Source organism: Poecile atricapillus, chromosome Z (genome assembly GCF_030490865.1).
Source record: "Poecile atricapillus isolate bPoeAtr1 chromosome Z, bPoeAtr1.hap1, whole genome shotgun sequence".
NCBI lineage: Eukaryota > Metazoa > Chordata > Aves > Passeriformes > Paridae > Poecile > Poecile atricapillus.
In genome coordinates, this window is record NC_081289.1 from 16,346,070 (window position 1) to 16,366,265 (window position 20,196).

The 20,196-nt window shown below is 42.5% G+C and overlaps 1 protein-coding gene across 1 annotated transcript in view; it reads left to right on the forward strand.

Annotated features, from left to right (window-relative positions):
• LOC131592968 (inositol 1,4,5-trisphosphate receptor type 2-like) overlaps positions 1–20,196 on the forward strand; it is a 241,875-nt gene that overhangs the window by 203,386 nt on the left and 18,293 nt on the right. Inside the window, exons 49-55 of the mRNA XM_058864988.1 lie at positions 1,125–1,300; positions 2,612–2,776; positions 4,806–5,001; positions 7,105–7,197; positions 11,712–11,839; positions 13,156–13,321; positions 14,579–14,739. Coding sequence (XP_058720971.1) covers positions 1,125–1,300; positions 2,612–2,776; positions 4,806–5,001; positions 7,105–7,197; positions 11,712–11,839; positions 13,156–13,321; positions 14,579–14,739 — 1,085 coding nt within the window. The remainder of the gene's footprint in view (positions 1–1,124; positions 1,301–2,611; positions 2,777–4,805; positions 5,002–7,104; positions 7,198–11,711; positions 11,840–13,155; positions 13,322–14,578; positions 14,740–20,196) is intronic.

Here is a 20,196-nt window from a genome sequence, read left to right on the forward strand (position 1 = left end):
CTGGTGTGGGTCCTGCAACATGAAATTGCTGGACCTGCAGTAGGGAAGGAAAGCTAGTTTGTGGAAGAACCACAGAGAGCTTTGGCCTTACCTTTCAGATGGGCTTGCAAGTAATTTTTTAAGATCATTTACAAGTTTCTAAATCTTGTTGGCGAAGAAACTCTCTGCCAGAGCTGACCTTGAACCTCCCACATAGAAATACTCCTGAACTTCGGAAGAGTTTGGATGCCATCTGAATGTTGAGGCTAGGGCCTGGTCTCATTGTTTTCTAATCCCAGCGATGCTGCTCAGCTGTGTATCTGTTGCCAAAGAGATAGCATGATTCCTATTGTGAGTCTAGCTAAATTTTCAATTCCCTTCTCCCCCGTCACTGACCTCTCAGTTCATCCCATAACAATAGAAGTCAGTGTACAAGTGTGACAGTGCCTTGAGATCTGAATGTGCTTTTTATATCACAGCAACATGGTGCGTTTCCAGGGCTTTAAGCCGAGGGTGAGGGAAAACAGGGGCATGGCTCAAAACTCGGGGAGCGCCTGGAGCCAGCATCTTGCAGAGCAGCAGGGACTGGCTGTGCAGGCAGCCGGGAGCACTGCAGATGCTGCCCAGCCCTGCCCGGGGCCGCTCCCGCTGTGCCAAGTGCCCCGCTCCCGTGCAGAGGCTCCTGCGGAACACCCGCGGCCCTTCGGCAGGGAGCTGCTGTTTTGGGAGCCGGGGCTGGAAACGTGTCCCTCCTCTCACTCGCTGTGCTGCCCCCAGCACCGGCTATTTCTGTAGCCGAGCAATCATGGAATCAGACCGGAGGGGCCCTAATGATCCCTGCAGAAGGGAGCTGATTAGTGGCTTGCTCCAGGAGAAGGGTAAACTGTTCCATCTCTGAGCACTCCCTGGATTTTAATGGAAATTTCATTAGCCGCTCGTATTATTACCTGTGCAAAAAGCAACAATACTCTGAGAATAATAGCTCCTGCTGCAATTAGGGCAAGCTGTGGTCAGCAGTTGTGATGCATGAATCACGCTTTTGTTAGCTCTGCCGGCAAAGGAATTGATCTTTTGGATCCGTTTCTTGGTGAAAAATGGAGTCTCCAAAGATGCCTTTCTCAAATCTCCCTTTCTCCTCTGTGCAGGCACGCTCTCACCGTTGTTTTCCGTGCTCCTCTGGATAGCAGTGGCGTTTTGCACAGCAATGCTGTTTTTCATCTCCAAGCCTGTTGGCATTCGACCCTTTTTGGTGTCTGTTATTCTCAGGTCTATATATACTATAGGGCTCGGTCCTACCTTGATACTCCTTGGTGCTGCTAATGTAAGTACTTCAAAAGCAACCAGAATTTCCCTTTCAGCAGAAGGAAAGATGTTAAGGGTCTCCTATTAAAAAACTCCTTTGATTAGAGCTGAGCAAAAACTTCTTTTTCTGGTTAATTGGTTAAGCCAAAAAAATAAATCATTTCCAGTCATCCTGAAACAGCAGTGTCAGCAAAGTGGGAAGCTAAGAAAAAAACTGGTTTAGTTTTGTGCATATGCAAATATTTTACAAACAAAAAAATATGAAATTTAAAGCAATATTGCTGCATAAGGGCAATCAAATCTACAGTTTCATGTTAAAAGAATAATTTTCTCTACACTAATCTCAGCACTATTGACACAAATTTGTGAAATGTTTCTGAGACCTTAAATATATTTTCAGGAAGAAAAGAGTTTTCAAAATTAAAAATTCTCTCAGCCCTTTGCCAGATCTCTTAACTTAGACATGAATAAGCTTGCATGCTTACTGAGCTTGGTAAAGTACACAATCATGCTCACAAGTCGTCTATTTAAATTTCTGCCTGACTGCTACAGCTCTAATTCACCCCAGCACCAAGTATTGAGCTGTTTGCCACCAGTTCTGTATGTGAGAATTTCACATACTGAAAAATACCCAGACATATAGTCAAAGGTAAAGGCAAGTAAGAAGTATTTGCCCACATCAAGTTTGTGAACAAAGGAGTCATGTTGAGTCCTCATTCCTTGTCCTGGACTGCCAGAGAGATGAGGTGAGACCCTTTGCTGTTCACTTGTGCAGTGCTGCTCGTGTGCAGGCAAAGCTTGGGAGCCATGGAGAATCTAATGCTGCTGTTTAAATACTACACTTCAAAAATGTCCTCAGTTCTGAAGGGGTTTTTTAGGGATTTTAAACTGAAGAACACGATCTGAAGGAAATAGATCTCACACACCCCCACACACACTTTCTGTTGTGTTACTATTGTTCTCTTGGCAGTAGCATGTCTCGCTCCTCTTACATAGTCTCGGGTCTAAACTCAAAATTGTTGGGAGTTCACTCCCCAGCTGGATTTTAATGTCTCGTGACATTAACCCTGCCCACGTCATCACTAATGTTATAGGAATAAATCACAATGTAGTGAGGCACAGTGCAGTGCTGGAGAGGTGATGTACTTCCACTCACCCTCACGGGCTCATTCCCAGTGCGCTGTCAGAGCTGGATTTCTCTCGCCTCACTATGGCTATCTACCTAAAGGTTGTTCTTTTAGTCAAACCAACCTATCTAGACAGCAACCCAAACAATAAATACCAAGATTTTTCTGATGGCTTAAACCTAGCCTTTGTTACCCCTCTACAGCTCTGTAACAAAATCGTGTTCCTGGTGAGCTTTGTTGGGAACCGTGGGACTTTCACCCGTGGCTACAGAGCGGTCATCATGGACATGGCTTTTCTCTACCACGTGGCCTATGTCCTGGTCTGCATGCTGGGCCTCTGTGTGCACGAGTTCTTCTACAGCTTCCTGGTAAGTACGTGCTGCTGTGAAGGGGAAAACTTTGCAAAAATAGAAAATACCGTTACCCGTGCAGCTGTCTTCAATTTCTTCCTGACAATCAAGCCAAATCATGTGTATTTTTAGCATGCCGTTGTGTTGCTGCCCCTTAGGAGCTGCTGTTTTTATTAGAGCCTGTTTCTGTTAGGACTTATTTTATCTGTTTTAGAACTGAAAGTTTGCTCCTTTCTTCTCAGACAATCATCACCCAGCCCACTCCTTTTTCCCAGCTTTCTTTATATTCTGTGTTCCTGTATCTTCTGTCAGCCCTAGCATTTTGAGTTGTCCAGGGGTGTGTGCATCATAGCTGTACCAAAGGATCCCATTCCTCATCCCTAATACATTTTTATCAAATTACTTGGGAAATGCCTCTGGTGTAGCAGGAAGATTCATCACCTGAAATGTATCCCACTTCATTTTCTTTTGTTGCCATTACCCAGATGGAATGCCTTTTAATAAGTTGGTACAGGTGCAGTGAAAATGAATCACACAAAATTATGCTAAACTCCGCTGACTGCTCCCTTCATGCTGAGTAGCGATAAAAGGTGTTTCACTGCTCTTGTTTGCTAATCCTTTTGCTCTATAGTGGAACATGTGAAATTTGTAGGGAGACTGACTAAATTGTGGTCATTTACATGGATTCACTTTCCTGTTGTGTTTTTTCTCAGCTTGCTGAATAGTGGTGAACTAGCATTTCAAAGATGTGTTAAGCACACTAAAATTTTCAGGGTTTTAGTGCTAACTCAGGTAGTGCTGTTGAAGTCAGACTTTCCAGATTTTGACATTGAAATCTGCTCAAACTTTGAAGCAGACTTTAAAGGAGCCAAGATTGTGGCTGTAGCTGCAGGATCCTCTTCAAATGGATGTAACTCTCCTTCTTAAAAAATGCACAAATTACCTGCTGTTCCTTCAATGAGTTAGGTGATCTCTATCCAAAGTGCCAAGCAGCTTAAGAAACATTTTTTGTACTTACTTTTTTTCAGTGATTGCTCTTGACCAATGTCCATGATTCATGGACATTATCCATGTACTCCGGTTGCTTCCAGGTGTTCACTTAGTGGATGTAGTCTAAACTCTAATATTTGTTTATAACTGTCTCCCCTCTTTCTTCCTTCATTATTAATCCTTTCATAAGGCTGTGGATTTCAGATAAGTTGTGGCTAATACCTTCTTCTGTGGAGAGTTTTGATAAATCAGTGTGTCACTTTATATCAGTAATCGGAGTGTTTTGAAGTGGAAATACATACATTATAGATAAGGTCCAAAGCACTATAGAACATCAAGAAAATTGTAAGAGAAAAAAAAGTTAGAGGTTCTTGTAAAGCTCCTGTCACATTTAATTGCTGGTTTAGGCTTTTGACACTTAAAGCAATATTATCTTAATATATACTTTTCTTTAAAGTTAAATGCCAGGAAAGCTTATAATGCAGGATAAAGAAGAATAAAAGTTTCTAGTCTTATACAAACAGTGCCATGAATTTAACTTTGTCTTAAAGAGGGGTGGCCCCAATCCTTGCCCATGTGACATTTACATGACACCATGAACTCAAATAAGTTTACAAATATGTAATTACTTATATGTATGAGTGCATTTTTGATTTGCAGCCTGTGCATGTTTGTCAGATGAGAGATAACATGAAAAATTACTTTGTAGATAAAGATCCATAGTATGAAGACACTTCTTCAATTTCAATCTAACCTGGTTTTATACAGGGGGAAACAATGGATCTTCATGGTAGGTGTTGTCCATCTCTGAATCAGGCTCAAATATACTTTGTAGCTTTGGATTTTGTTATAATAAGTTTTAAAATTTAAAGTTCTGTGCTAGATTTTCTCCTCCATAAGCACGCCCAGCTCCCACTGAAATCAATGTGAGTTTATGAAGCTGAGAAGGTAGAACACAACTCGATGTATGTTTCAGTAGTTCAAATTGTTTTCCTGTGTAGAATCTATATATTGCCTCATTTGTATTCATTTTTCCTCTACTCTCTGCCTTCCCCAGCTGTTTGATCTGGTATACAGGGAGGAGACATTGCTAAATGTGATAAAAAGTGTTACCCGGAATGGCCGTTCAATTATCCTCACTGCAGTGCTAGCACTCATCCTGGTTTATCTCTTCTCCATCATTGGCTTCCTCTTCCTGAAAGATGACTTTATCATGGAGGTTGACAGGTTGAAAATCAGGACCCCTGCTGCAGGTATTGTTTTTTATATTAAAATTTCCTTCTGATGTATCCCTTTTTCTGTCTGCCTAACCTAACTTTTCATCTAAGGACATCAAATTTCTTTATTTGTTCCTGTGTGAGTGCAGTACTAATTCCATATACCTTAGAACTCAATTAAGTCTCTGTGTAAAATTTAATGTGTATAGGGTTGTTTTAGTCTGGGCTTATTTGTTGAAATGCTAAAATCTAACACATTTGATTTATTATGTTTGCTTCACAAACTTATGATAACATTAAAAAAAAAATCTCTATTTCCTAAGGATTTTCCTAAGTGAAAAGCAGATTGAAGTGGATTGTATTGGTTCTCATCCCACCTTAAAAGCAGCTCATGGTAATTTCTGTGTACTGCATGAGGCATGTGATCTTAACATGTTCATTAACTGCATTCATTTCACTGCTTTTTAAGCTTCATCCAGCAGAAATTTATTACAGAATTCACATTTCTACTGATAGGGGCATCTTTTAAATTCAGCATGTATCTCATGATCATCATTGTTAGTGTATAATACTGCCTTCAGTAAAGTCATTGGGAGATTTGGAACCAGTTTCAAAAAGGCCAGGATTTCAGCTTTCTGGAATGAGGGACTGCTAAAGTGAATAGAGAGCTACAAACTTGCTGTGCTAGAAAAGAGCCAGGTCTGGTCTGTTGAGAGCTTTGTATGTGCTGCCAACCAGCCTGCTGGGAGCATGGGCAGGGGAGTAACTGGCTGCAGAGAAATACTAGAGAATAGCTGGTGATTAAATTCCTCGAGGCATGATTTTCCCAAATGCTGAGCCCTTCAGACCTGTACATAAGCACAGAACTGGCGGAACCCAGCCGGGGCTGTGTGCACTCACTGTTTGCCAGTCTTTTCCTGAAGTTGTTTTTTCAGGATTTAAAGCTCACAAACAAGGCAAAGGTCATTCAAGACTCATGGGCCTGATGTACTTCAGCAGCTGGTTGAAAACTATATGAAAAAAAAGAACTTGACAGATTTCTTTAACATACCATGATTTTTTTTTTTCTTTTTCTTTTTGTTTTTTTTTTTTTTCCTACTGATCATCCACTAGGGGCTAAAATGGATTATATTTGACTTACCATTCATTTTTGTGACATAACTTAGGGTATGAAGTCTCACTTTGAAAGGTAGTTGTGACCATCTTAATAAAAAAGGCTACACACAGCTCTGGTCTGATCCAGGGCAGCAGCTCCCGTGTGTTTGTGTTGCTTCTGTTGAGCTCTTGGCAGATTTTTGTGGTGTGGGTATGTTCTTGCTGGCTTCATACATTGCCATTTCTGATCAAAAACTCATCAAGAAAATATGCTGACTCCATGTTGATGGAACATTATGCTTCCCAGGACAAGTGCTTTAAATTTTTTCTTTATAAAGTAGCAGAAAGAGTACGTCAGAGTGCATGTTTTCTGCATTACACATACTGTCTTAGGCTGTTATTTTGTTGTATAGTTTTGCCTTCATTTTTTCTCCTTAAACCTTTTTTCATCTCTAATTTGAAATGCAGAAAATTGTTGAAGGTGCACAAGAGAAAATTGGTTTGATAAAATCAAGCTGATGTACACATTTACCACTTCGGGAATGTTAAATTAGTGTTTTACACAAACCCATACATATTTACAAATGAGTACCAAACTGTGTTATAATCCTTGAAAACCCTTAAATATTCTACATTCAGGATAACTGAACATCAGCTTGGTGTCCTTCTTGTCAGCTTTTGTGAATAATTTATCTAATGGTTTTAAAAACTGACATTATTTTCATATCTGACAGTTGTTTCTTGCTTTGAATATATTTTGTTCACACCAGAAGCAGCTGCATTTGATGTAGATTCATTAATTTCAGGAGATGAAATGGGAATAGCTGTGATATACAGTAAATATAAAACTGTGTTTTTGTTCACTGTGATTGCTTTGAGCTGTTGAGGCAGACTCTTTTGAGGAGAGAGGAATTGCCGGTGCAATTTGTTCTGTTTTTTCTTCTTAGCTCTCCAACCTGGTGATTCGCTCCTAGAAAATAATGATTTATAACTTTACATTAATGTAGTGCCTGTCTTTTTGTCAACATCCCACTTTTTCCACAGGTATTGGTGAAGTTCCCACTACAACCCTGACATCAATGATGGAAGCCTGTGCAAAAGAGAACTGTTCCACAAGTATCCCAGATCTTAACCCAGGTCAGTACAGAAGTTCCCTCAGACCGATCACTCAGAACCAAGCGATCCATGGAAATGTTCAAGGCCAGGTTGCACAGGGCTTGGAGCAGCCTGGTCTAGTGGAAGGTGTCCCTGCCCATGGCAGAGGGTCAGAATGAGATGGACTTTAAGGTCCCTTGCAACCCAAACCCCTCTGTGATTCTCTGATCTGTGTGTTGTTGCAGGGACTTCTGCTGGTGTGAGAAGTGACGATAACTGCTGTGAGTCAGAAGTGATCAACTTCTGCAAGGCTTGGAGCTTAGTTGGCAGCTTTGCTGTTAATGGGAGTGCTTCCCACACCTGATTTCCAAATGCTCTGACATTAATTTTGTTATTAAAAGAGCTTGCTGAATCATTATGCTTGAACATACAGGTTGCTTCTTGCCAAGTGACTTAGCTGAGAGAAGCAGCTTGCTGCTTGTCTGCAGCATCCTCACCTGCACGCACTGAGCCACTGTTAGATCCAGTTAGGGCCACAGAAATTCATTTTCATGGCATAGCATATCTATCAGCAAGCTTTTGTGTATTTTTTCTACCTGCATCCGGGCCAAGGCCAAGTCCTAAGAACCCAGATCCAGGCCCATGTGTCTGTCTGTTTCCCACTCTTTCCATGGGGCCCTGTCCAGTTGAGGTGGCTGGTCTTTCACTGCAGGTAGTAAGTTTGGTTTGATGTGTTGTGGCCTTTGCACCGGAGGTGTGTGCACAGTGGATGGTCTGCAGGCTCAAAATATTTATTGCCACAGTTGCCTGTGGTTGATGGGGGCTGAAAGTGAGGACATAAATGGTCCCTTTCTGTGTGCCAGTATAATGTTGTTTCACAAGCTTTATTTTTCCACTACTGATTTTTGAGTTTTTAGGATCAAAGCCTTCAGGGAGAGGGCTATAAAAGTAGGCTTTTTCTCCCCAGCTGGTGTGTAAACAGGCCTCATAAACAACATGGGAAGCTGTCTGACTAGATAGAGAAAACAGACTAAGAGCTATTGGCAAAGCTGCTGCATTCAAAGAGTAATCAATCAGTCAAAGAGAAGCAATGTGGCTTTTGCCAAGCTCTTTAAATGATAGAAATCTCACATTTCTCATTGTTTGGGTAGTGCTCCTTTAAAATCAAGCCATAATGAAAGAGGGCTGTACAAAACATCTAAGTGCACTCTTACTTAGTCTTGAAGAAATTTTATTTATCCAGTACCATTAAAGCCCACCAACATCCAGCAAGAACAGTTTTGCTCACCTTAGACACCTTGTCAAAAGAATTGTTCTACTTTCTGTCTTTTCCTGAGACAGATTTTCCCTCTGGCAAAAGTGTGAGTGGGTTGGAATGCAAAGGCATGAGATCACCATCCCTGGAAGTGTTCAAAAGGTGTGAGAATAGGGAATTTGGGATGTGGTTTAGTGGAGAACATGGCATTGTAAGGTGAGTGGTTTGGCTTGGTCTCAGAGGTATTTTCCAACTTTAATGGTGCTATGATTCTATGAGATTTAGGGAGTTTCACATTGCAGCACCAGAGAAATCTACAGCTTTGTGTGGGGAAGAGAAAATGTTCTCAGTGGCATCTCAGGACCCGACTGAGACCTGAATTACACTGCTCTTTGGATCAGATCACTGCTGATCATCTCTTCTGATGGGTCTCTGCTTCTTCCTTGGGTTTCACTGGTGGAGTCTGTGCTCAGTCACTGCTCTTACTGGTGAGGGAGTTCCCTGGAGCCAGTGTGCTGAGCCCAGAGAGCCTCCCTCTCTCAGCCTGCTGCTCACTGCTGCTCTGGGCTGTCAGCATAAAAATACTTCATCTCATCTGCCTCAGTCTCCCTCTCTCCATTCCAAAGACATTTCCATATCACTTCAGTCTATGCCTGGTGAAGTCCTGAATCACTTACAGCAATTTCACATCCTACAGTACATATCTCCTCATCCTCTGTAGCCCATAAAGACCTGTGCTAGAGAGGTGCACAGATACCTCTTTGTAAAAGGGGACATTTCCAAAGACTCATTCCACTGCTAGGTGTGGTTCTGCTCTGTGCAAGTTCTGCTGGATCCACATGGGCACAGGTGTGTCTCACCTCATGTGCTTGTGTGGCCCAGGTAGCTGTGGGACACCAGATGAGGATTATTTGAAGTAAATCTTCCTATCATCCCTCCCCCTGCCCCGTGATTAACATTGTGGGGTGGTCTTAGCACTTAACCTGTTTTGCCTGTGAATTAAATTTAATCAAAAGACAGCCTGCCTAATGCTGTCCAGACCCTCACAAGCCACTTTCCAGGGTGGAACTGTTTGCAAATAACCCCCCCAAACCAATATTAATTAGTGTTAATATTGGGTCCTTAACAACAATGCACTCTACAGATCCACTGCACTTTCCTTTCTTTCAAGTACAGGCATAGCTGGTGCCTAGAGGGTCTGAGCCTGCACTGTGACTGCTGTTGAGCTTTGAAAACAGAGAGCTGAGGCTGAACATGGAGGGTTGCCTGGCCCCCAGGTTGAAGGCAGCTCTTGTTGCTCTGCATCTGGGAGTGGGAACAGAACAGCAAAAACGATGTCTGTACACTGCCCACAGCCTACATTGCTGCACTAAAGGTTTCTGCCAACTTTGGGCTGTCTGGTTCTTTGGCAAAGATCTTGCAACCTGAGCTTGCTTCCCTGGGAGCTTTTCTGGGATGCTGACGCTCTGTCTCTGTGTTGCAAGACGTGCAAGGTGATGGATCTTGTTTCTCTGAAGCCTGGCTTGCTCTGAATTAGCATCTCCGTGGACAGAGAGAGCTGGGTGTTAGGGCTGCTGGAAGATAATTCCCTCTTCAGTTCTCAGTCCCAGATTACTGTCTCTGTTCACCAGAATCTGATCATCTGCTGCTTCCAGCACCCTGAGTCTGCTCTTGTGAACAGTGAGAATATTGTAGTTACCTAAAGGAAATAGAAGCTGTGGCTTTTTTCAAGGCTTTTAATTTAGTTTTTGGATGGTCTCCTTCTCAAGCACAGCTCAAAAAAAAAAAAAAATAAAAGATGGAGTATTGTTTGAAAGGAGGGAATAATGGCAGGATACAACAGCAAAGATCAGTTGGTATGAATAACATCACTGTGCTAGTAAAAAAAATCTAGGTATGACAGGATAAAAAAGGTTTCTTGAAAGGTTTCAATCCTTTCAGTTTCAATATTTAAGCAGTTATTTTTAAATCCAAGATTATTGGGGGTGTAGTGTCTGTAAAGACCATATATTTTTACAAGGAAGTCTGTCCTGATGTCTGCTTTTGCTTTTTTTTTTGCTCCTTTTTACCTTTCTTTTTGCTACGGAAGTCCCTTTTCAGTAGGGAGTTGTTTCTCATTTAATTTGCCTATGAAGCAGAAGCAGTGGTGGCAAAAGCAGCAGACATCAGCGCTGTCCTGCCTATCCCAGCCGGGATGCATGCACCACAATTTGGGAACCCAAATCCAAAATTAAATTTAAATCCAAATTACTTGTCTGCATGTGAGTGCTTGCAGTCAATTCAATTTATCAGAGCCTATCTCAGCGCCCCAGATGTGGTGGTTTGGGGCTGTTAAATATGTGTTTCAGTCAACCCTCACAGCGGGATGTTGTTATTTATTAAACTATGTTACAATGAGCGCAGGGAGGAAAGCGAGTGTGAATCGCTGCCTTCCCTGCCTAAGCAAGCGTATCCCTAAAGAGAAAGCAAGGCAGGAGGAATGACAATAACAATCCTGACCCTCAGCCCAAGCCAGCAGGACACAGGGAACAGCTCGAGCAGGGCTCTTCAAGGGAGGCTGTGGATGCAGTGAGTGTGTGGTGGGAGGGACTCTGGCCAAGGCGGACAAAGTCCCCTGGGGTTGGTGTTCCAGCCCAGCTCCTCTGCACGTTCAAATATCTCCTGTACAATAGTACCCTCTGTGGCTTGGCCAAAACCACGCAGCAGCTCTGCAGCACAGATAAGAACAGAATCCAAGTTTTCAGGCTGAGGTCAGGGAGAGCCTTTCATTTAATGTCTGTCAGACCTGTGCTTGGGCACGTGTGCTGGTGGAAAGATCATGGTCAGACAGACTCAAACAAAAGCCAGCCCCCTCTTTATGGCTTGAAATGCTAACATGACTTGGCTTGTACATGAGTAGGTAGAGGAATGATTTCACAGGAAGACAATCCTTTTACAAATGTGCTTCTAATTCTCTGCTTATATTGCTTCTTGTCTATGCTGCATTTTTAGGGGGCCCACTGGGAAAGCAGTGGGAGGACTGCAGGGAGAAGGGGTGCTGCCATGAGCAGAGATGGTGGCTCTGGGTCATTAACAGCTCTGGTGGGAGCCCTGCTTGTGATTTTCTCCATCTCACTTCAGGCTAAGTGTGCCTGATGTGCCTAAGTATGTCACCAGCAGCGATGTGCACATGGATGGGGATGATCAATGAGGCTCTGGATGAGAAATACGAGAGACAGATGTGTCTTGCAGTTGCTTTCTCTAACAGAATTGTGGCTTTGTTTGATGAGAGATTGTTTGATGCTGTGGTTCTTGTTTGCAGGTGAAGAGGAGGAGGATGGAATAGAAAGGACCTGTGACACCCTGCTCATGTGCATTGTGACCGTGTTAAACCAAGGCCTGCGGAATGGTGGTGGTGTGGGAGACGTGCTCAGAAAGCCTTCCAAAGATGTGAGTGTTTTGGCTCAGGAAATGCATTACTCCCTGCGCATCTCATGAATGCCAAAGTCAATTTTTGGAGGTTATAGGCAGTGTTTCTATCTAGTCTGATCTCATGTCACACCGTTGATTTATCCATGTAATTTTTAGATCCCAGATGGGATATTTAATGGGAAGAGCTAAGCTTGGTATGATGACGATACTTAAAGAAAGGATCTCTAGGTAGTTGTTTACTACTTCTGGAAAAATGCAGAATATCATAACCTTCAAAGCACTGCTAAGAAGTCAGCCCTGCCAGGCACATCTGGAGAGCTGTGTCCAGCCCTGGGCTCCTCAGCACAGGAGGGACAGGGAGCTCCTGGAGCGGGGCCAGCAGAGGCTGCAGAGATGATTTAGGGCCTGGAGCATCTCTGACAGGGAAAGGCTGAGGGAGCTGGGGCAGTCCAGCCTCGAGAGGAGCCCCAGCTGAGAGGGGCCCTCAGCCCTGGGTGTCCCTGTGAGCAGGGAGGGCTCAGAGCAGGGCCCAGGCTCTGCTCCGGGGGGCCCAGCAATGGCACCAGAGGAACGGACAGGGACTGATCCCAGGAAGTTCCACCTGGACATTTTAGCTTATATTCAGCATGGCCCTGGAATAGGTCCTGTTTACTTGTACTCAGCCAGCATGAAGATCAAACCAGAATTTCATATTTTCTTTTCCAGAAGTTTCCTCAAAAATGCACTTCATTTAAGGACCTCCCTTAATATTTGGGTGGTTTCATGCATTTTTATTTAGGTTCAGAAAGAATATCACAAATAAAGGCAATCTAGCTGCACTTTGCTTGATGTGCCATACGTGTTATAAATAAATTCAGGATTAAGTAGGATCTCAGCAGGGCTTGCAAGAGTCCAGAGACAACTCAAATCTGTATGGAAGAGCTCCCTGTGCTGGTAATAAGAGTCTAAATCCAATCTCACAGACTGGGAGGCTCTGCAGGAGCCAAAGTTTATCCCCAGCGGAGTCCGTAAGCATTTACGAACTTTGAAAGTGACCCTTTGAAACTGAACCTTGCCACTTAGCAGCTCTTTAATGCTAATTATATTGAAGCACACCACAAAGGGTAGTGCTATTATTCCCATGAATGTGTGGGAAACTGAACAACTGGGTGACTTCATGTCTCTGTCATGGTGAAGAAAAGGACTTGGGTAGTCCCTCCCTACTCCTGAGAGTAGGGCTCGCAGAATTTCGCATATGAAAAGAAAGATCTGTAGCTTTGCTTGAGCTAATGAGAAAATGTTTAATATTTTAGATTTGTGCTGGTTTTATACCCATTGCAACCTTGCTATTACAGGAGCCCTTGTTTGCTGCACGGGTTGTTTATGATCTTCTGTTTTACTTCATTGTCATAATTATTGTTCTCAACCTGATCTTTGGAGTCATCATTGATACATTTGCTGATCTCAGGAGTGAAAAGCAGAAAAAGGAAGAGATACTAAAGACCACCTGTTTCATCTGTGGTAGGTGTTACTGATCTCTTGAGATATTTGAGGGTAAAAGGAGTGAAAATTAACTATTCCTCAATAAATAAAGCTTGGACCCCAGGCGTGGTTGTCCTCTACAAAGAAAGTCTGTAAAAATTCCAGAGGTTGATTCCAAATTTATTCCCTCTCAGTAGGAGACAGGTTTGGTTTGTGAATCAAAAGCTAGCTTTGCTGAGAGGTGGCTTCACAGTCTCCACCCAGAATCCGAGGCAGACAGAAGAGTTGTGTCTCACGCTTGCATCATCACCACTAATGGACACGGGGCAGCTGCTGACTCTGTTTCACAGAGCGTGCTGCAGATGAAAGCTCAGCTTCTATTTCACAGCACAGGGCATTCCAGAGGGGGAGCATCGGCAAGGACTGCTGATTTCAGAAGGTGATATGAAGCAGGGAACAAAAGAATTCAGTGAAAATCATCCCCACAGAGCCCATGGAAAATCACACTTATTTTCAATTGCATTCATAAAGAGGGGCAGACCTTCACTCCCTGGGGAACTTCACAAATACCTGCTTTTTTGTAGGCTGGGTGCTGTTTCCATGGCTGTACTGACAGGGATGAATGCTGTGCAGAGCAGCATCTTTAGTGTCTGTGGACAGGGAGGCGAGCAGAAACATGGAGGCAAACACTGGTGATTCCTCTCCTTCCTCACTTCTGGTATTCTTCAGAGATCTGGACCATTCTATAATGGAAAAATCAAAAAAATTTCTTATGATGACAGCTCTGTAAAGGCTGTGTGACAACAGAGCTGCAGGGACTCACCTTCTCTAAACCTTCTCAGGTTTAAGCCCACAAACAATCTCACTGAAGCTTACGAGGGACTTTTTATATGCTTGATGCTAAAAGTGTGCATAAATCTTTGGAAGATCAGGGCCTGGTCTGCACACTATGTGCTTCCCAGTATACATCTAGAAAGAGCCAGAGCCAACACTTGTAAAACATTTTATAGCCCTCAGCATGGAAGGCAGTGTAAAACTGTAACATATTTATTATATTGTTATTGTTATTAAGAGGAAATATCACAAAAGAGAATAAATGCTGCATTGAAAGACTTCTGTCAGGAATGCCTTCTGGCCTGGTATTTCTTGCCTGGCAGTTATGGCTTTTAAATTAAGATCTTTCAAATTTATGATCCTTTAAATTAAGTTAGGTTCCTTTCTCTAACATATTTAAGAGATTTACGTAATTTTATGTTGAAGTTTATTTTTTGGCTTTATGTTCTTCTCTTTTTACAGGACTGGAGAGAGACAAATTTGATAACAAGACGGTTTCGTTTGAGGAGCATATAAAGGCAGAACACAACATGTGGCATTATTTGTACTTTATAGTTCTTGTCAAAGTTAAAGATCCAACTGAATACACTGGCCCGGAGAGCTACGTGGCACAAATGATTGTGGTAAGTCAATTTGGGCATGTGCTTTATGCAACTGAGAGATGCTCCTTGCAGCTAGGGCAGAGAATATCTTTCTTTTCCCCTCTCTCTGAACAATAGGAAGCATCGATCTGTATTTTTAAAGATCTTTTCACGTGTCTTAGTCTGCAACAAAACCCGATCTTAAACATAATGAAAAAGATGAAGGCGCAGGCCGCGGTCTCCAGTTTGGCGTCGGTGCTCTCATGCTCTGTGGGTTCTGCTGCCTCATTAGCCAGAGCTGGGGCAGGAGAGCATGTATCATAACATCTGCTGCTGCTCCAGCTTTGCCCAGTGTCTCTGGGCTGCTGTCCAGAAAAATAACATCTCCTGCCGCACACCGAAACGTGGGGTCAGTGCTCGGGGCTGGTGCTTTTCTCCTATGGCTGTTCTGAACAAGCCAGTGAAAAGACCAAGCAGAGCAGCCACAGGGATTCGAAGAGCCACAGGGATTCGAAGAGCCACAGAAACTGCCTTGTGAAGCAGGGAGAGCACTTGGATTCAGAGCGAGAAGTGTGATGATGCTGGGCCAGAGAGGTGTTCGATTACATTTTGTTTCCAGCCTGCTGCCGAAGAGGGTTCATTCTGCTGAGTGAGAGGAGTGGATTATCAAGGCTGCCTGGCTCGGGGCTTCATTTTGGAGGCATTCTGCCTGCCTACTGAGATATTCTGGCGCAGCATTTTCTTCCTGTGGACTTGCTGGCAGGTATTGCACTGCTCAGGGCCTGTGCCAGGCTCTGTGGTTGCAGAGCTGGCATATGTCTGAATCCCGGAGGAGGCTGTAACCAAATGCACATCAGGCTTCACTGTTTATGCATTTCTGGAGCCACATTTCTTACCAAGACTATCTCTCTGTTATTCCTCAGCAAGCCTTTGACTGGACGTACTATCCAGCCTCATTACTGAGGTGCTGGGTGGCTTTTTACTCCCCAGTTCAGCCCAGGGGAAGATTCTTCCCCTTTCACTTCAGCTGTTGTCAGGTCAGGCGCGAGGTTTCCATCGATCCCAGCTCCTTTCTGCCTTGTCAGTGCAGAAAGCTGGGTTATTTATCCTGCATTCAGATGGGTGTCCAGGATAGCTGGGCTGACTCACCTTTCTCACTCCATTGAGAGCCTAAGTGGTTAGTTTAGACAAGATGCCTAATTGGGAGCAGGCTAAAATTAGAGCTGACTCCCAAGCCTGTGCAGGCTTATGCAGAGCTTACCTTGAAGAACTCACATTAGTGGGAATGGTGGTGTTTAGACAGGAGTGTGGGCTTGATTGCTGCAGTTAAATGGAGCTTTTTTAAGTGCTATTGCCACTAGAAGGACAGTAGCAGAAGGCAGCTGCTGTGGCAAGTGATGGGAATTCAGTGCTCAGGTGCAAAGGAACAGCCTATTTCCTTCAATTTTGAACCATCAGTCTCGTTGCCCAGCTCAGGGTGTTTATACTGTAGGCAGTGATGGATCTATACTTCTGCAGTTTGGTGAGCGAGGTAGAAAACCTAAAACAAATCCTTCTAGACTCTGTTACTCTGCATTACGAGAAATTATTCATGTGGCAAGTTGTCTTGTTACACATGGAAATATTTTAGTTTATGTCAGAAATACATTTTGTGGAATCAGTCTCTGGGGCCTGTCTCATTTGTTCATTCCTCCTCTTCCTCTCCCTGCAATGTTTGTAGGATTTTAAAATTTGTGGTATATATGTTAAGTATTAATGTTTAATTCCAAGAGATGCATTAATATTCTTAGTAAATATATGCATCCTATGGCAGCAGTGGTTTGACTTTTCTGATGTGCAATTCACTAATGTATTTTACTTCTGCTCTTAATGGCTGGAACTCCTCTTTGCATAGTACTAACAGAAAAGCACCAAAAACTCATGTGACACCAAGCACTGAACTGATTTCTCAAAGCCCCTGTTCCTCAGTGGTAGAATGCTGGTTGTTTAAGTGGTTAGCAGTACTCCAGATTTCGAGATTATTACACTCTTTTTCCATGAGTTAAAGTTAAGGTTATTTTGGATGATGGAGAGGTACCATCATCCATTCTATGGACCTAGAAATGTAAAGCTTACATGGAATGAAATGGTAGAGTGGGGGGGGGGAAAAAGAGAAATAAATGTTAGAACAAACTACAAGCATCTGGTATGGGATTAGTAGATGTGTCTTTTTGAAGTTCCAATTCCTAGTATGAAATCCAGGGAAGATGTGCTGCATAGCATGAGTAATTGGAACTTCTTAAGTGAACAAAAAAGGAAACTTTCTCTTGGAGCCAGAGAATTTACTGTATACCCCATGCTACAAGGAATACTAAGAAATTAAAGAAAATAATGAGCATAATAATGATTGGAGCAATGGATATGATATTGGACTGGAAGAAGAGATTTAGAGATACGGCTTTGCTTAGGACCAAAAGAAGAGTCAAAAGGAAAACTCTCAGAGGCAGTTTTTTTGCAGCTGCTGCAGCAAATGTGTTTGGTGTGTCCCAAACACTGCCTGATAGTAATGAATTATATACCACAGGCACACGAGATGTGCTACATTCCATGCACTAATTAAGCCTGAGTATGGCTTTTGTCACGAAGACAGAGAGAGAAGTTGCTTCAGACTCCCTGACAGCCCGAAAGCTGTGTGACCGTCCTTGTAATGCTGGGAGAAGTGACAGGGTAGGACAGCACATCCTGGTTAGGATCTGGCAGAAAAGAGGCTCAAAATTAACCTTTCACAAGGAACATGCCAATGGAATTGACTCATTGCTGAAAAAGGCTTGTTGAGGGTGTATGGGATTGAAGGAAAAATCTATAGATAACGGTGGTTGGGATAGCAGGGCAGTCTCAGGACCTGTTTGGAAAGGACAAGGTGGCATGAGATTTTATATTTCATGCTATACAGAATATGGCTGAGAAAACTCTGTGAATCATGCTCCTGGAAAAACTCTCTTCATTCTATTAGTTTTTGTTATGATCAGGAACGCCTTCTACGGCTGCTTCTGTAACTTGAATGGATTCTGTGGAATTTAATCGAATTCTGTTTTCACACACACATCACTTAAGGAGAGCTTCTACCCAAATCCAGACTTCAAGTCCTTCAATACACATAGGTCAAAATTTTGGAGTGTGCTGCAGTAATTTTAATAGAAAGTAGAGGTTAGCTCCAAGTATCCTTGGAGTAGATACTGGCAGTGAGTGTTCCTCACTATCCCTACAACTGAAGTGAGGAACCTGCAGTTAAAAAGTTATTGTTTGCATTTGCCTACTCCTGTCTTGCAGAGTATTGCAAGAGGTAACATTGGAATAATGATCAGTATTAACTAAGCACCAGGAAAAGCATCTAGAATTTCTGATACTCCTTTTCTCTATTGCCCAGCCTCATCAGAGCCCAAAACTATGTCTACTTTGTGACTCTCAGTCTTTTCTGCATATCATTTGTCAAGCAAACAGCGAAGCATCTGGTTTGAAGGCTGATAGCACAACAGATAAAAAACCAGGAATACTGTGCTTTGGAATGTTAGTTGAAAGCCTGGGTGCCAAAATGAATGGGAGTTATTTACACATCATAGTTCATCTCTCCAGCTTTCCAGCTCAAGAGGGGGAAAGAAACGCACGGGTGATGTTGTACACACCCCTCACTCAAATGGAAGATTCTTGCAGGTTTCCAAGTTCACTTTTATTTCTGTTCTAGGGCTGGTTTGCTTCAAGACATTCCTGTTATCTTGCATGTCTCTGGCTTCAGAACACCTTGGGGTAGAGCACTTCTTTTGCTTTCTTGCTCTGGACTGTGGACACTGTCTCTGCAAACTCCTGATGTTCCCTGTGATTTTGATTTTCCTAGGAACTCTCTGTTTGCTTCAGTGCTTAGCATACTGCTCTGAGCAGTGATTGAAGTAGTCCAGAGCTATCCAGCTTTCATAAAGAAAGGTATTAATTTTCTGTGTTTTTTTCCTTTTAGAAAAAAGCATCAAGCATAAAATGTACTCTAAAGCAACACGCAGTTTCTACACCTCAAGCTTTATGGAGCTGTTGGTGGGAATAAAGCGCTTCAGCTCTTCCAGCACTGCCCTTTCTTCTTGCACACTATCTTTTATCAGTTTTTGGGTGAAATATTAATGAATATTAAAGCAGGGCAGTAAGTTTTTATTTGTTTGCTCTCCAAGCCTCTTTAATGAAGTCAGACAGGTATTATACAATATCTGAAGAGACAGAAACTTTGAAAAGCTGGCTGCATGCCTTGTGTTTGCACTGAGAGCCTGCATGAATGATTCCCCTATTGAATTTTCATTCCTGTAGAAAAAACCCTGTTTATCTGACCCATTTGACCAGAAACACCATCCCTAGTAAACCCAGAGATGCACATGACTTGTATTACATTGATATTGCAATCGTTGGTTGTTCCTTGTGTCCATTTGTCAGAGGAGACAGTTTAATGTCTCCTCTGTCTAATGAAGGTTAATGTCCAAACTTTTATACTTTGCTTTTAAGAGGTGTAATTTGTACACACATATTTCAGTCAAGCCTTGGTAGCTGTAAATAGATACATGGAGGTTAAAAAAAAGGACATGATTAGTTACTGAATTTTTTGCAGCTCAACAGAGATATGAATTAGCCTATGATTTGTACCTCCATTCATTTGCAAAAGTAAAAAGCTATTGGCTTAGCAATTAAATTAATTATTTTTCCCATTGAAAGAATGAAAGACTTTAGCAAACGAAGCCCTAAAACTTTCATTCTCACGTGCTCTGTCCACAGTTCTTAGCAAGTTTCGTAATGGCTTTTATCAGCATTAGTGCTACCTGTCATAACTACATAATTACAGCACCTAATTATATTATTACTTATTTACCCTAGTTATGTAATTGGATGTAATTGTGCAATTATATAACTCCTCAGTCAGCTGAAAAATGCTCTAAAACCAGCCTGTGCTCCTAAGAGTAAAGGATACTGCTGTGAATTGGACCCTCTCTCTAAAGCAGGGCAATCTTTGCTGGGAAATTACAGGTTCTTTTCCCCATTACGGTCATTGGGACCATGAACCTTTTATTCCCATCAATGTGGCAGGGAAGAAGCAGTAGAGACAGGTTGAGCAACACCAGCCTGAAATTCTGAACAATTGTGTTCTGATTCAGTTCTTTTAAAAGCACTTTTGTGGCACAGCAGTGACCCAGCATTGGCCACATGACAAAATATTTTAACTGTTTTATTTTAAATGTTTTGAAGGTGTCAGCATTTTTTTCATTATTATTTTTCTTTTAAATTATTAAATAAGAGAAGTATTTAGCCATGTCACGAGGAAAAATGCATTCTCCTTTTGAAACATTTTGATTGTTTTGTTTGCTGCTTTTAAATACTGAAGTTTTGAAAATTCAGCTGAATTTAGTGCTCATTTGACATGGTGCTGTTGTTTCTGTTCTTCCTACCTCCAGCCTCATGGTTTTGCCTTCTTTTTCTATTAGATACCCAGAA